General features: G+C 37.7%; 1 protein-coding gene across 11 annotated transcripts in view; it reads left to right on the top strand.

Annotated features, from left to right (window-relative positions):
- CACNB2 (calcium voltage-gated channel auxiliary subunit beta 2) overlaps positions 1–17098 on the top strand; it is a 315479-nt gene that overhangs the window by 163700 nt on the left and 134681 nt on the right. Inside the window, exon 1 of one of the 11 annotated variants that reach the window (XM_016150611.2) lies at positions 11309–12379. The exons of 9 other annotated variants lie outside the window; for them this stretch is intronic. In XM_016150611.2, coding sequence (XP_016006097.2) covers positions 12353–12379 — 27 coding nt within the window. In that variant the 5' untranslated portion in view covers positions 11309–12352. Of the gene's footprint in view, positions 1–11308; positions 12426–17098 lie in introns of those variants that run through there. One more of the 11 variants, XM_016150610.2, reaches the window with a different exon arrangement.

The raw sequence follows: 17098 nt of genomic DNA, 5'->3' as shown, positions 1-17098 counted from the left end.
TTTAAAGAGAAGTGAGCTGTTCATCTTATTCAAGACCTCCGCTATATGATGGGCCATTTCTCTTTCTTGATACGAGATGCTTTTGTTGCTTTTCAATAGTCTGAGTTCGATGTTTCTGAGTACAGATCTCTTTGAGTTCCTCTTACTTAAATTTCACTGAATTTCTTAGATGTGTAGATTAATATTTTTCTATAAATTTGATATTTCTTCCAATATTCTTTTTTCCTCTCTGTTTTCTCCCTTTCCAGAACTTCCATTGTGTTTATGTTGGAATGCTGGATGGTGTCCCACAGGTCTCAAGGTTCTATTCGTTTTTCAGTGGACTTTCTGATTAGGCTGTGAATAATTAATGCTAATTTGATGTTCGGATTTTTTTTTTTTAAGAGAGACCGATATATGCCCCCAAATACAAAAGTATGAAAAAGAAGTATTGCCAAAAATATTTACCACCTTGATAGAATATGTTGTGAGTACACCCAGGCAAAGTTAAATGTGATCTCTGCTTTTGAAGTAATTGCCATCGATTCAGATAACAAGCTAAAAATATATGTATGCAACTGTGCACATACTGAGAAATAAATAATCATAAATCTCTATATTCCCAGACAGCATAAATATTTAGAGAATTCTCAGGATAAAATATTTGTTGAAAGTTTAGAAGTTGTGGGTTTAAGTTCAATTTAACAACAGTTAAAGAATAGTTTTAATTAATAGGCCAATTGTCTCTTTAATATGATTTAGTTAAACTATGTATGTTTTTCACTGTAGCTAGAGTGTGGAGGCCCAAGATGACTATGTGGCTGCATTTGAGCTCAGTAAAAGTTTGTATTTTAGAGAGAGTTGCAAACTCTACCCTCTTTTTTGTATTTCATAGGAAGGGTAGGAATTCACAGGCCATTGTAGGAAGTGTGACAGGATTCACGGTTCCCAGGAGAGCCATCAGTTAACTACTTTGTATAACTTTTGAGAGATGTGATGATGTAACTGGAACGACTAATTGGTGGAGATGCTGAAAGTTGTTTGTTTAAAGAGCCCCAAAAAGAACAATCATCGCTGAACTCGAAGTTAATAAAGCTACTTAAGCTAATCAGAAATAGTTTGTGAGAATAATAAAAGGCCTCTGTTGCTGATGCAGTATCTATTTTTGGGTTGAGAAAATGTGTATTTGTTTAATTTCTGCAGCTAAGCGAGAGTGTCTGCCCTCTCCAGGACTATTTTTCATTTTAGCAGCATAAACCTGGCACTCATGATGCCGTTCAAATTGAAGACATCGTGCTAAGTGAAATCGACCAGTCACAAAAGGGCAAATACTGTATGATTCCACTTATATGAGGTACCTGGAAGAGGCAAGTTTGTAGAGACAGAAAGTGGAATGGTGGTTGCCAGGAGCTGGAGGAGGGAGGGAAAAGGGAAGTCGGTGTATAAAGGGTACCGAGTTTCCGTTTGGAATGATGAAAAAGTTCTGGAGACAGATGGTGGCGATGGTTGCGCAACAGTGTGAATATGCTTAATGCCACTGAACTTAAAATGACTAAAACGGCACATTTTATGTATGTTTTACCACAATTTAAAAAAACATAATTAAAAAAATTAGTGGGCATGTATGCTGCGTGAGGTCAAATGCTTTATATGTATGATCTGATTGAGTCCTCAGAGCAGTGGAGTAGGCACATTATTATCTCTGTTTTACTGATGAATGTGAGCAGAGCTAGGATGTCGGTCTAGGGCCATACAGGAGTCAGTGGCCTATGCAGGGATTGTAGGCCAGTGAACAGCTTTGCGTGCACATCCAAAGACCTGCCCGTGTGCTTCCTGCCATAACTGTGCAGCTTTCCTTTAGGAATAGGGCTCGTGTAGCTCCTCCTTGACCTTTGAGTTCTGTGTCCCATATCAGAAGGCAAGGCCTCCCCCCGCCAACCCTCCAGTAGCGAACAGACCTTGCCAGACTTCTAGAAGCAAAATTAAAGGCCAGCTGTGTACTCACCTCTCTGCAGAGTTCTTGAAAATCACTCGGCAGACTTGCTACCGAGAGCATCTCAAAATTAACTCCTGCTTTAAAATTCATGTTAACCGTCTCTAAACAAGCCACTTTTATTAAAATATTTTTTTCAACTTGTAGAATGGTCCATTAGAAATAAAAAGTGAGCTATTTTCCCCTTAGCATTACGTGTCTGCTACTTTTCAGAAAAGCAAGAGCCCAGATTCATTCCCACAAAGGAATATATATAAAAGCTAAGTAAAGGTGTTTTTGCATATATATCATGTTTTCTTTTTTTTTTTTCCTTTGCTAAAATCTGTGTTTATTACCGGAATTCATGTAAGGTTTTTTCATTTGTTTGCTTTTGGTTTCGTTTTGTTTTGATACATTTGTTTTGCAATATCAGACTTTGGACCAAGTATATACTATATCCCAACAACCTGTTGGATTACAGATTAGGAGACAATTCTGTGATAAAAGAAAGTTCATAAAACAAGAAGGAAGGCGTTGGTGGGGGGAGTGGAATGGGTCTGGGTCAGAGATCTTTGCTGAGTCTGCTACCTACTGATCGTAGTCTCTTACCTTTCCTTTATGTTTTTTAATTGGACAAAATGATGAACTTGAAAACATCCAAAAATTGCAACATCCAAAAATTTCAGTCTTTCAAAGTCTTGTTGAGATCACATGTTAGTCCATTGTTCCTATTTTCCAACTTTTTCATTCTACCATAGGAAACCAGATGGCCTATACCAGCTGAGAGAAATCCTTTCCAACCCAGCGTATTTTCATAATTTTCTCTCTGACCTTCGTCTGGAAGAGAGGAAGCAGAATGATAAGCCAACTTAATGAATTAAATCAAGTTCTAAATTACAAAAATTAGGAAACGTTTTAACATAACTGAGACTCCATGCTCCTCTTTTTCCGATGTTGTGGAGTACCTTATAAAATATGTGGTTTCTGTTTGAAGCTTTTTTCCGATTAGTTCATCGATTCAACAAAGCAAACTGCTTGACAGTTTTTACAAACCGAAGGGAAATCATTGTGACATTTAAAATACAAATATAGACATGCCAAATTTTAAACCCTCTACCCTCCTGCTGCTCCCTCAAGGCCTGTGCAGTTTCTCCTAATAAGGAGATTTGACCTGCTCACACGTCTCTGATAGATGACATTTTTACAGGTCCGTTCTCTCTGTGCATTCACTGCAGTGCCTGAGCTAAACAGACTCGATTGGCCTCATTCACTGACGGTACGTTTTAGCGCCTTCCTCCGTCTCGTTATCCTTCTTCATTCTTACCACGAGGAAAGGGACTGCCTCTTTCTTTGGTATTCGTGTTTTCCTTCAGATTGCAAGCGTTGAGGTGACTTTTACACATCACGTCCCATCACAGGGCTCCTCTGTGGAGCAGGGGAAAACACGACATCTTGTCTTGTTAATTCTTGTGACACCGGGAGAACATAATTGCTTTATCACAAGGGACTATGGTGATAGCACATGTCACCACTGTATGAATGCTCTTAGGTTATGGAATTTGGTCAGTGACTCACGTTATCATGGCAATGTACTGAAATAGAGAATGGTGGGATTGATAAATCGTGAAAGAGTAGCCAGTCATAATCAGAAAGCGATAAGCAAGTGCATGGCTTGAAAGCTTTCCAGGAGTGCTATTTATAAGAACTCTTAGTTACTTTGTTTTGCTCTCTGTTGCTTTGGAAGACTTCCTCTTAATTAGAATCATCATTTTTTCAAGAGTCTATACTCCATGGTTATATGAATGACAAGGGAATGCATGTGTTTAGTAGCAGAACCATGTTCGAGTAATAATGAAAGGAACCATTTTTCATAGTATTTCGTAGTTTTTAAGGGAGAATGTTTTATATATAACATTTAGCACAATTTGAAGTTATCAGCTGATATATTTGATTTCCTCATCTTCTGAGCAAATGAAGGAACATATACATTGGTATCAATAAAATCTATAAATGGAATTTGGAGAAATATGTTGAATCTATCAAACATACTACATCTTTAGTAAAATTTACAGTAAAATAAAGTTATACTAATATTTTACTATAATTTTAGTAAGTTATAGTATTATTTTAATGAGGTTATTTTTCTTATTTATGAGATGTTTGATAGAAGAACTATGTGATCTGTTCAGTAAAAAGATAACAAAAGATAAAAATCTTCTTATGATCTTTTTCTAGGGAAATAAGATTCCTAAACTGGAATGTGGCCTAAATTTTACTTCTAGATTATCTTATATTTTGAAAATAAAACTGGACTTTAAAATTTTATGATCCTGTATGAAATCTATATTTTTATGTACTTGGAAAAATCTTAGTTAAGGACATGACTCTTCAACTGTTTTCTGTTTGCTAACTTTATGATGCAAACTAAGTGTCTAAGCGTTTCTTTTCCTTACAGTTGGCTGATATGTGTTGATTCAGTGCAAAGTATATATCAAAGTAAAATGAACCACACAGACATCTCAAACTAATTGGAGGGAAGAGAGAAGCAAATGTTTGGGCAGAGGGATTGTAATGCTCCAGAGGTTATGAACCACTGACATTTCTTCTTCACTGGAACCTAGATCGAGAGTATGAATTTGGATTTCCAGCTTAGTTCTTAAAAATTTTCCTTATACTGTTCTATGGCAGCTAAAGGCTTTGCCTTAATTATATTTGTCCTAGAATGTCTGTTTAGTCTATTAACTCTGACAACAGCTACTGTCTGTTTCTTTGCTCAAAGTTATTATAAGGAAGTAGTATGAGCCAAGTTTTATTTCCAGTATAAACAATAAATCTTTCTAAGCATTGGTCAAACTCTAAGTGTTCTGGTTTGTATTTTGAAAATCCTTGATATTTATCAATACCAGTAAGTGGCTGGTAGCTTGATGAGTGAGTGTTTGATGAGTATTAAAATGGAACTTAGATTTCTTTAAAAACACTGGGATGGGCTTTAGCGAGATCACATTACCAAATCGGTGAGTCCATTTCCTTATTTTTACAATGTAGTAAAAATAGTATGAGCCCTATCAACCTCGAGGATTAAGCACAATATATATATATATATATATATATATATATATAACTATCTTGAAACTAGGAAATCACTGTATGATAAGGGATTAATAATTTGACAGACAGCATTAAGCGCTGGCATGTCTCTCCTCCTGGTTGGGCCCGTAAACTGCCTGCCTGGAACTGTGACCTCTCTTTCTAATAGTCTCCTTGGTAGCATGCTGTTAGGACTTCCACTGTGCCTGGTCCCAACCCTGAATCCACCTTTCAGCCCTTCAGCCTCCTCCACCACTTTGCTTAGCCCTTGAAAAGGCCCAAACGCTGGTGGAAGAGTCCTAGGGAAAGAAAAATGGCAGCCTCCACCCCAGACAGTGGTAGTGCAGCTTGAACAGGAGTTGGGTGATATAACAGAGTGGTAAACTGTGTTGGGTGTCGCCGAGGCCACAGAGGACAAAGGCTGGAAAGAGAGCCAGAGTCGTCGTGTTTATTTGCATTTCGTTGTTTCCGTTTTTGCTTATTCATTTGTTTTGCAGTTAGGGCCATAAAGAGAAAGACTCTGTCTCTAAAAGTGTCTCAAGACACCGTGGGGCCCAAGGCCTGGTAGCAGAGGAATGGCGGACTTAGGAGAAGTAAGGTAAACCAGACAATAGGAGATAGTTTTTCTGGATCTGAAAATAGGTTCATCCTATACATATTCTACACGTGGATTGGCAGAGCTTGGAGAATTAAAATGTAACACAACCATAGAAACGTGTGTGGGTTCTTTCTTCAGAAGTCACTTGTGAAGCGAAGATATTAAAGTGTTTCAGGTTGCTAAACATAATACTTCTAACACTTCTTGTTATGTGAGCTTTCTAGATTTTTGGACACTGGAGAACGAGCTTGTCTTTTGTAAACCCTACTTGTAGCTGTTCTTTTCCAGGTATCAACCTGCTTAAAAAATATTATTATATTAAAAAAAGAGAAAAACCTAGAGACTTTTTTTAAAGCTGAGGTTTCCATATGTAACTCAGCACTTGGTGTTAATTTTTTTGTGTTATTTGTTCTCAGGATGACAAATGGTATCACATGAATGATTATGATACTTAAATAAATTGAACCTTTATTTCTTACGCTATAGCAGTCTCTGCTAAAGCCAAGAGCTCTAGTTATAATCAAAACATCTGTTATAAGCCCAGCTGATTAGGGTCTTTGTGTCTGATTTGTTCTTCTCTGTGGTAACTGAGTCGACCATCTCACAGGTAAAATATGTCCCCAAGAAGAATTAAAAACACAGCTCTCTGCAAGATTTTCGCAAGGGTGGCTTAGCTGGGACTCTGGTGCCCCAAAGCTGCAGCGCCCCCTAGAGGTCCCAGGAAACCTGGATCTCTGCCGTCCTGCACTTCTGTGGTGGCCCTTCCACAGCAAACCCCAACCCGCCCCCCTTCGTTTTTAGCGCTGAAGCTGCAGACACCCCATGGTGCCACCATGGTCTGGGCTTTCACCATCTTTTTCCCTGCCACACTGATGCCTGGTTCATCCGAATGTCCCCAGCCAGTTCAGTGCTCACTTGGTGTCCAGCTCATTCCAGGCACCACCAGTGAGCTCGTCATCTGAAGTCACATCCCCTCTGACATGTCACTGTACTTCATCATCTTTATTTTTTTTTCCTAATTCCTCCAACAAGCCAAGTCCTTCCCAGCTTCATGGCCTTGGCACGTGCTGTTCTTTTTTCTAGAATATTCTTCCTGACCCTCGCTTCTGTCCATAAAGGTCTCGGCTACACTACGATTCCTCAGAAAGGTTTCCCCACACGAACGTCTATTAAGTTGCTCCTCCTATTTGTCTCCATCACAGAACCCAGTTTATTTGCTTCAAAAATATGTAATAATTCGACTTATTTGTTGTCTAGGCCAGCGGCTCACATTTCTGGCAGAATCCGTTTCTTTTACTGGGACTTGGTTGGGGATGCCTCTTTTATGGACTCGAAATCCATAATTAAGGTGAACACCTAACCCAAAGTTCATAAAACCTCAAAAAGTAATTTAGAAACTTACTTAGTAGGGTGTATTTTATTTGTGACTGCGCAGGCGCGACCGGCTGGAGGACATGACGAAGCAGTCGCATACGCGCCCTGCGTGTGGGCAGCAAGGGCGGGGCCGCTGTAAGCGCAGCTCATCGGTGGTGTGTGGTGGCGCAGGTGTGTGGCTGTCGGAGACCATTGTCAACGAGGCTCGGGAAGTTCCAAGCAAAGCACAACCTGCCATTGATCTGCACGGCACTTTCAGTTCTAGAAAATTCGGCCTATTTGCCAAGTATACAAAAATGTTTTGCGCTTGTATGCAAAGCAGTCTAGAGTTAGATTCTAAGTTCGGGTCATTTTATAAAGAGATTTTTGAGCAGGGCAGCCAAAGGGCATGAAGGGTGTACACTCATTTTTTTTTTTTTTTATTACATGGGACCGTTGTGCACCATATACAGAACATTTATGTACTTGGCCACTGCCCACAAAGAGCCTGCAAAGTTCTTCATTTATGGAGACAACCAAAAGCGCTGCATGAAATTTCGGGAATACTTTTTTGGGGAACAAGTAGTCTAGACTATAAGGCTTCTCTGAGTGCAAGAGCTGTGTCTGCCTCATCTACCATAGAAGCCTTGATAGCTAACAAATCGTCTATACCATAGCGCATGATGAATATTTAGAGAATGAATGGAAGAATGAATGAATGAAAGGGAATGCATGGATACAGGGAAACACATTCGTCCATTCAACTGGTAAATGTGTACTGAGCAGCAGTTGACTGAGCCAGGTGCTGCTGTTCTAGGACCAAGGAATATAGCACTTAGAGACACATTTCCTGCTCTAGCTAATAAGCTGGCTCTCTCCATATATGGAATTTCTTTGTGACTGCACATGGCACCTTTATTGCCTATATAAGATGACTCCAATTTTGGTAAATCTGTTTGTTTTTTTTTTTTAAATTCAGAATACCATATGTACTTAAGTCGATTGTGATGGAGAAAGCTGAATAAGGAGTAGGGCAGTGAAAAAGAGTCAGGTTGGTAACAGAGGTGTGAATGGTGCTTAAGAAACAAATAATCGAAGAAAATGAAAGCCTGAAAATAACTAGTATTTGTAGATTCCTTATGTCTGTGTATGCAGTGTCAGAGACCAAAACATTTAAATCCAAATCATTCTGTTGTTGTTGTTCTCATATACATGAAAATAACAGAAAAGCTTTAAATGCCTTTCCCCCCCCTGTGCAATAGCTTTTGCAGAGTAGATGTGTTGGATGCAACGGAGGTGGCTCCTTGAAATCAGCTTAAATTGTAAACCAGGCGCCCATTCGAGCATTTTGTGGTAGTATCAGTATCTTCATGTTTATGTAGAATCTGCTTGGGAATCACCCCAGTTTAAGCAGTCAGCCAGGTGGCAATCAATCACGAAGCCAACGGGGGCTGAGGGAAGTTGCCAATAGCTGAACTTACCTTTTAGAAGTCGGATGCTCGTGTTTGCAATTATGGAAGCTTCAGAGGGAGAGGTTAAGATGTGCCCTAATGGGATGAAAAAAAAAAATGATCACGAATGAAAAGAAGGATTTTGGGGATCTTAATAACCGTTAAAATACTGGTTGTCATTTCTTCCCCCCCTCCCCCCACACACACTTCTAAATGATTTAGGGATGTATTTTTCAGGAAGAACCTTAACTAAGATTGTCAGTGCCCTCTGAGAAACCTCCCTGCACCAGAAAAGTAAATGTCATTGCAAATGATATTCAGAATTACATGTCCTTAAACTGGCATGTCCATTGACCACAAGCATTGGATTTTAAATATTCTTCTCTGAATGTTTCTGAGGTTAAGTTTGACTTTTATGCTTTTGTGAGTGGCAGTGAAGAGGCATGGGCTGTAAATGTGAGTCTCCAGCACAGACTACAAAGTAACCTGTTCTACAAGTGAACTAAGCCACTGTTCAGGAGCATGATCTCATACTGGGGGTAACAACTATGGAGGAGCGCAGAGTGGCCCTATGTCATGCAGAATATACATGCAGGAGAGATTTATTACGTGAATAACTTGATAATGAATCAACATGGGAAGAGCAGGGAATGAAAATGAAAATGTCTTTGACTTCAGTTAGTCGCATAACCTCAAAATAGGTGGTATTTTTTTTTCTTTTTTTGTATAGGAAAGGCAACTGAGGCTCAAAGAGGTTTTTTTTTTTTTTTTTAAATAACTGTGTGCATATAACAACTCATTTATCTCTTTCCAGAGTCATGAGAAATAGGCCTGTATTTTTATTTTACAGTTAAGGAAACTGAGGCGCAGAATTTTAAATGATGGCATCGATACGGAGCTAGGACATTATGGCGACAGGGTATGACTCAAGGAAGCAGACTCCAGCACGTGGCCCCTTAAACTATGAGGCTACACTGGGCCTTGGGTGTCAGGTCAGGAACATGGCTGGCAAGTGACAGAATATGGTTGTTTGATTTCAAAATCCATCCCTTTCCCCCTGCCCTTTGCTACAAACCCGATGAAATTCCCTACTAATTGTAGGGAGAAGGAAACGAATGCCTAGCATGGCATCGAAGCCACGCTCGTCTGCGCCGATGGCCATCTGTCCCCCATCCCCTCTCTCCGCCACTCATTGCTGTCCCCCTGATGTCGTCCTCTCACACAGCCCAGGGGCTTCACGCTGGCCTTTCTGCTTCATAGGCTCTTCTTCCTAGATGCAGAATAGATTTCCTGAATATTTTAGCATCTCAACTCCCTGCTTTAAAAATCGTGGCTGGCGCCTATTATTGATAGGGTAAAATTCACACTTATTAGCCAGGCTTCCTCACGACGGATGGCTTGGGCTTGCCTTTTTGAACAGAACACCTGTGATCCCTATATAAACACTGACTGATTGGGTGGGTGACTGGCTACTACCCAGCAAATCAACTCCCTTGAGAATGTCTTGTACCCAATGACCCAGCTGTCAACCTGGGCCTGGTTCACATCCTCTTCCTTTTTGGGGTCTTCTTTATTCCCCATGGAGGCCCATCCCCTGCACCTGTGTCCCATTTACTGGTTGTCCAACTAGTTATTTACTGACATGTTTCTATCGTACATTTTCAAAGAGTGTACAATCTCTAAAGAGCTCTATTTTCATCCATCTCCTATTCTAATAAGTACTTATCATATAGCGTTTAAGAGCGTACTTTTTTTAAAAAAGAGATATGCTTAGACAGGCAGCATGATATGCCTGAGAAAAGCAAGCATTTGAGCTAAAGAGTCTGAATTCACATTCTTGCCTGTGTACCGTAGTACCTATGTGACTTTGACCACGGTCCCTAAAATCTCTAAGTACCAATTCCCTTTCTGTCAAATAGCAAGGATAATGATAATACCAATCAAATAGTTTTGGCTTAAGAACAAATAAATAATTGGGGGAAGAACATTCTACATCGTAAACTGTTATGAGAATGTTACTATTGGCAGTACTTTTGTTCATTCTGTTTTAAATAACGTGGCCTTCGGTGCAGTTTATTATTCCGATCTTTTCTTTCTTTGAACATCCTCAGCCTGGTCCTTCCTCTCTCCGGCCTGTTCTACCTGCCGTTGCCTATGACCGCTTCTTTCTCCCAGGTGCGTCTGGCTGCTGTTCTGTCCTCGCTTCATACCTCTTTCTTCTTCATTCCCCGTTTCCTTTCTGGCAAAACCCCATTTCCCATGCAGCATTTTTTAATCCTTTAGCTTTCTTTCTTGTCATTATGTATAATAGGGTTTAAAACCAAAAGGAGATTAAAGAATTCTCATAAAATCCAGACGTCTATAACAACTTTATTATTTTTTTTTTATGGTAGCATTTTAGGTAGGTCCTGTTTTATTCGTATGTACAGAATTTTGAATTAGAAAGAGAGAATTTCATTGACTCCAGTCTACTTAGTTTACAGACGAAAGGAAATGTTTGGAGAGTTAAGTGACTTGTCCTGGATCTTATAGTTAAAGACTGACGGATGGAGCCGATAGTGAAGACTGTTTCCGGAGTTCAGACCACTCTGGTTTCTTTTCACGTTTGCTCCTTCCTGTATTGCGTTTCTCATCCCAGAGTTTAGTTAAGGACATTACGTAGGGGTTAGTTTGTTCCCAGCAGGCAATCTGACTGATTGGCTTCGGGTAAGTTCTTTAACCTCCCTGGTCTTAAGAGTCTCATCGGAAGATAAGAGGACCAGCTATCCTTCAAAGCATCTTTATAATTCTCAGTCTTCCTACATTCATATTTAACAACTCTTTTGATGGCCAGTTATTTACAAATATGAGGTGAGTTGAGTTCTTGATGTGGTTTGCCTTCATGTTTTTTTTTTTTCTCAAATACCACCACGATTGAGCTACTTTTACCACATTACTGTATTTCAATCTATACAGCCAATTAAGCTTGTCCAGTATTTGGTTAAAGTCTTTATAATTAAAACATCATGGCTTCCTTGGCAGAAATCCTATCCTTGTACTGTAAGGTTGTTTGGTAAGATTGTTAGCATTTTTTAAAAGGCTATAGGAAGACGAATTATTTTGTTGAAATATTTTCTTTGGGTCATGGTGTTGAGACAGAACAATGTGACATTCTTATACGCTACCCGAAAGTTGACAAAAGAGCCACATTATTTTTCATTTGAGGACCATCATAGTATTAATCATTCCTGGATTTCTTTGTATACCTCCCCACATAAGTTATTTACAACTTGAAGCAAATTCAGATCAAGAAAGAAAAAAAATGTATACAGACAAGTATCTCTGTTGACATAAAAATGATCAGAATATGTTAGGTTATTTGGCTTGCAGGGAATATAAAATCCAGTAAGTTACTAAATAAATGCTTTAATTTTACAAAACACTCAAATTGCTTTTAAATGCCTAGAAAATTTTCTACTTATTTAAATAAGTGAGAACTTAATCATGCTCAGAATGTTTTGTTTTGTTTTTTGTTTTGTTTTGTTTTGTTTTTCCCTACTCGCCTGGTTGACTGTAATATCGTCCATTAAACACTAGGAGACTTTCCTGGCCTGGGTCTGGGTCATGTGATTAGAGCACTTAACAGAAATGTGAATGAATGTCCCTGGCCCAGCACATTTTTGGCCTGTTTTGCTTTTAGTAATCAATTAATATGTTGTATCAAAAACTGATTTTGTTCGGTTGTGGAATCTTCACTCCATTTGCCAGACCATCATTTCCTGAAGTGCTCGCAAATAGTTTTTTTTTTTTTTTTTTTTGTCTTTTGGTGTCTGCGAGCCTATTTTAAGAGCACTGCCAAGCGTGGGAACTAATAGCACTATATTCCAGCTGCAGAAGCAGTATCACTTTAGCTTCCTATGAAAGGACTTCTTTATGGTCACGCTAAGAATCTCGTTCGAGGTGTGTATCAAACATGTACCATGATGGCAGTGAGCATTCTAACGTGGTAAGAAACTCTTTTCAAGCTTATTGACATTTAGCATCTTTCATTAGCTTTTGAAAATGATTTTATTTAAATTTGTTTTTAAACTTTCTTAAGTGCTTAGAGTCAGACAGAGAAATATAAAACAAATAGCTTATTTCTGAGGAACTACCAGCAATGTGGAAACACTTCAGAACAAAGTTTGAAATCAAACAACGTATTTTTTGTAATTTTATTTGTTGTATTTGAGATTGTTTTTGTACTTGCACTTGCGTTGGAAATAGTTGTCAGTATCTCATAATGTCTTTTGAAAAGGTATTTTAAAAAGTCCTTGTAAGTGTAGCTATAGGCAATTCAGATTCTTTTTAAAAAATCTTGGTTTCCTGGTGTAATTTTATGGGTTAAACTTAATTGAAAGTTATCGAATTGAGAATTTTTATATGTTATAAAATTTTCTTTAGATCATTTATAAATAGTAAACTGTTAGTAAAATCTCATTCTGAGAAATGTTTTTTTAAATGTTAAGAAATGTATTTAAATCAAGAAATGTATTTAAATCAAGTGTGTGTATGTGTATGTGTTTATATATGAATAAATTAGTATGTTATGTTTCTCTCAGTCCATAAAATATGTAAAATTTACATTAATCCATACATAGAGTAAAATGAACAGTAAATATTTCTTATATGCAAATAAAAGATGAAGCTAAAACTGAATTATAGACACATCTTTGAAATTTTATAAAGATTGTTTTAAACCACATATTTTTTTGAAATACCATGTCATTCAATTCAAATTCATTAATTACATTTCTGATTCCTTAATATCTTGACAAATCGAGGTGATAATTTTATCGGATTTTAGAAAGATTTATCAGCTCCGTTAATGACACCACAGTTTGACTATTAAAAATAACCCTGTAATAAAGAAGGAATTTTGGTTTTCTGGTCATATTCCACTAAAATTCAAATTCCCTTTTTAGGTGTATGTAGGGGCATAATAGAAGGAGATGATTTCATTTCTTGTCATACAGCCAGAAGGAAAGAAATTTCCCGAAAAGCAAGTGAGCTGTCTACTGTAAACACAGCAAGTTGAAATCATAGTTTCTTATTTAATTTGATTTATTTATTCCAACTACTGGGATACGATTACCATGGTAGATACAATTCCAGAATGAGAGGTAAAGGTTTTTGTTGTAAATTTCAAAATAATAACCCACACGAAACTTCTCCTAAATGAATAATGCAGAAATGCATCCACTGCTTAAGCATTGCTCTCTGTTGTTATTATGGACCTCGCGAGTGGCTCATGAAGAATTTTCTATTGGAGTACCACTCAGACATATGCTGTCAAGCAGAAACGGGTATTTTGAGGAATGCTGTTAACATTTTAAAGAAAGCATTTCTGAAAATGCATTCTAGGGTCTTGTTAATTTTTTTTAATGAAGAGCAAAATCTAATGCAGAAATTATTCCCTAGAATACACCCCAAAGAGTATTTTTGCAATACGTTCATTAATAGCCCTTATGCGTTTAAAATGCACACCTGTTGTATACGATTATGTATAGAAGTCAGTTTTTCATGAATAATTTGTATCATTTTTACATAATTTGAGACACCATATGCTTTATAATGAAGAAAAATATTTAAAGTAGGCAGTTATGTTAAACAGTCATAGCATGAGTTGTTATATGATTTTTTAAAGTGCTGCCCTGTGACAAAAGGAACTTGATGTGATGTTCATTTGAAGTGTGCTCTTAATTTAAAGGCACTGTAAAGCTATTAATTTAGGTCATTTTGGATTATTTAAACCAAATTTTGAACTTTTCTTGTAAGAAAATGTTTTTTAAAACCTGAAAACTTGCTTAGAATATTCATTGAATACTTAAATTTGAGTGTGTGTGTTCAATAAGAAGTCTACGTAAGTGTTTAAAAAATTTGATTTTGGTAATTCTTCCAGGTTTTATGATTCACCAGAATTGGTTGATTTTACTAAAGACTTAAAGAAGAGTTAATATACACTTTAAAAAACAGTAATTTTCCATTTGTTTTAGTTCCAAAGTCCCTTTCATGCTATGTTTTAGAGGGCCGCCTTATTTAGGAAGGTATATTTCCTTGTCATGACTAGTTAGAGGATGGAGTGGGGCCAGCGGTGGAAGTTATAAAAGGGGAGAAGGTATGTCGGTTTGCAGTCCAGGAAACAGCGTGTGAACTTACTGAACAATGGGCTGCCAGTTTCCCATTCCTAGAAGTATTGTATCCTGCTCTTGTCCCGCTCTAGCCGGTACTGTTCAATAGAATTTTTTCTGATGATGGAAAGATTCTGTATCTGTGCTGTCCAATATCATAGCCATGAGCCATGTGTGGCAATTGAGTGTCTGAATTGTAGAAACTGAAGGATTGAATTTGTAATGAACTTTAAATAGCCACACATGTAGCTTCTACTGGATTCCCTCCCACTTTAAGTGAGCTCCATGGACCAGCATTTTCAGCATCACCTTGGGGCCAGTTAGAAATGCAGAATCTCAGCCGCCACCCCAGACTTGCTGAAACAGAATCCACATCTCAGCACGAGTCCCCCCAAGTGATTCTTCTGCCCATTGCCATTTAGCAAAGCTGACCTAAAAGGCATTCTTACACAGACTAGATGGTTAGATGAGATGGGCGTTCCAGCTCCCCGGAGTCTATAATGATGTTATTTCAGAGAAATTCATTACCGAGATTCAAAGAGCGACTTAGAGCATAAGTTTTGAGGTTAGGCAAGAGGTTGAAACCTAGTTTTGCCACTGTTGCCTTTGAGTGACTTCGGGCAAATGAGCCACTCCAAGGCTCAGTTCCCCGTCTGCAAGATGGAGATGCTAATGAAATAGTACCTGCCTCATCGTGGGGAAGATAAACTAACATAATGCAGGTGAAGTGTTTACGCACATAGTAAACCATCAATAAATGACCGGTTTGACTCTAGCTAACTCATATTAAGCTGTGCCTTTCAAAGTAAGACAGGCCTGCTACACTTAGCAGGCTTGGACGATTATGCCTTTGTTATAAAATCTAAATTGGCTCTGCAAAGTCTCAGTTGATGGTTGCCTGTCTTAAAGAAAAAAGGGCTCTGGAGCCCAGTGTTTTGATTTTTGTCACATACTTTTAGGATTAACGTGAGAAATAATGATACAGCCTCTTTGAACCATGAAAGAGTCCTTAAATCGGAGATGTAAGATTTTAGCTGTTTTTTTTTTTTTTTTTTTTAACGTTTAGATTTCCCTTTCCCTTCATCTAGCCTGTGTGGAGTCCCCCAAACAGCTGTAAAATGTCTTTAAAATTCCGCCTCTCTCTATAACTCATAATTGTGGCCGCGGCAAAGTGAAATTCTGCCCTCCTGGTCGCAAGATGTGGAGCGACGTGTTTGGCAGGCCTTCTTTTGAGAGCTGAATTTCCTTTTCAGCAAACTCTGTGTTTTAAAAAGAATGAACCCAGGGTGAGCTCCAGTTATTAGTCATAAGTTTTCATCTTAATTAACAGCAGTTCATCCAGGAGCTAATCCAAGTGGGGGTGGGAGTAGTCTTCCAGTTGAAAAATAAAAATTTGTACTTATTTAACATTTCTATTGTTCTTTTGACCCTAGAAAACTAATCCATGCTCATATAATATAATTTGCAAAGTACTTTTTCTAATTTAACCATCCTTCCATTGCTGGCTATTTAGATTGTGTTACACACACACACGCACACCCCGTGGTGAATATTCTCATACAGAATTCTTCTTTGCGTCTTTACTTCACATAGAGAATTACTGAATATATACTTTTAAAAGAGTAGTATGTCTTTTCAAATTGCTTTCTATTATTTTATTTTTCAGTTACAGTCGGCATGCAATATTGTAGTAGTTTCAGATGTACAATATAGTGATTAAATGTTTATAAAACTTACGAAGTGATCATCCCAAAATTGATTTTTAGAAATGTACTAATTTAGACATCCACGAGCAACGTTTGAGTTCATCCCACTGTAGTCTTAACTGTCACTTTAAAAAATGGCGAATTTGATACAATGAAATATTATTCAGCTATTAAAAAAAGAAGGAAATCCTGCCATGAGACAACATGGATGAACCTTGAAGGCATTATGCAAAGTGCTACAAGTCGGAGAAAGACAAATACTGTATAATATTGTTTATATGTGGAATCTAAAAAATAAACAAAACCAAACTCATAGATACAGAGCACAGATTGCTGGCTGCCAGAGATGAGGTGTGGGGGTGGATAAAATGAGTGACAGCGATCAAAAGGTGCAGACTTTAGTTACGAGCAAATAATCATGTCCTGGGGACGTGATTCAGCTTGGAAACTATAATTAACACTACCGTATATTCGAAAGTTGCTAAGAAAGTAGATCTTAAAAGTTCACAAGGAAAAAAAAAATTTAACACGGTGTTGTGATTGATGTTAATTAAACTTATTGTGGTGATCATCTTGCAATGTATACATATATCAAATCGTTATGTTGCACATCTAAAATGAAAAAAAAAGGTTACCTGTCAATTATATCTCAATTTTAAAAATAAGTAAAAATTAAAATTGAAAATAATTTTTTAAAATTAAAATGTTTAATAGAATAAATATATCTAAGTTTTAAATGTCTGTGTATGTCTGTTTACTGTTGAGGTTAAAATTTTTTTCAACTTTTTTAACCGTATTTCTTT

This window comes from Rousettus aegyptiacus, unplaced genomic scaffold (assembly GCF_014176215.1).
Source record: "Rousettus aegyptiacus isolate mRouAeg1 unplaced genomic scaffold, mRouAeg1.p scaffold_m13_p_10, whole genome shotgun sequence".
NCBI lineage: Eukaryota > Metazoa > Chordata > Mammalia > Chiroptera > Pteropodidae > Rousettus > Rousettus aegyptiacus.
The sequence above is the reverse complement of the archived record's forward strand: the minus strand, read 5'-3'. Positions and strand labels throughout refer to the sequence as shown.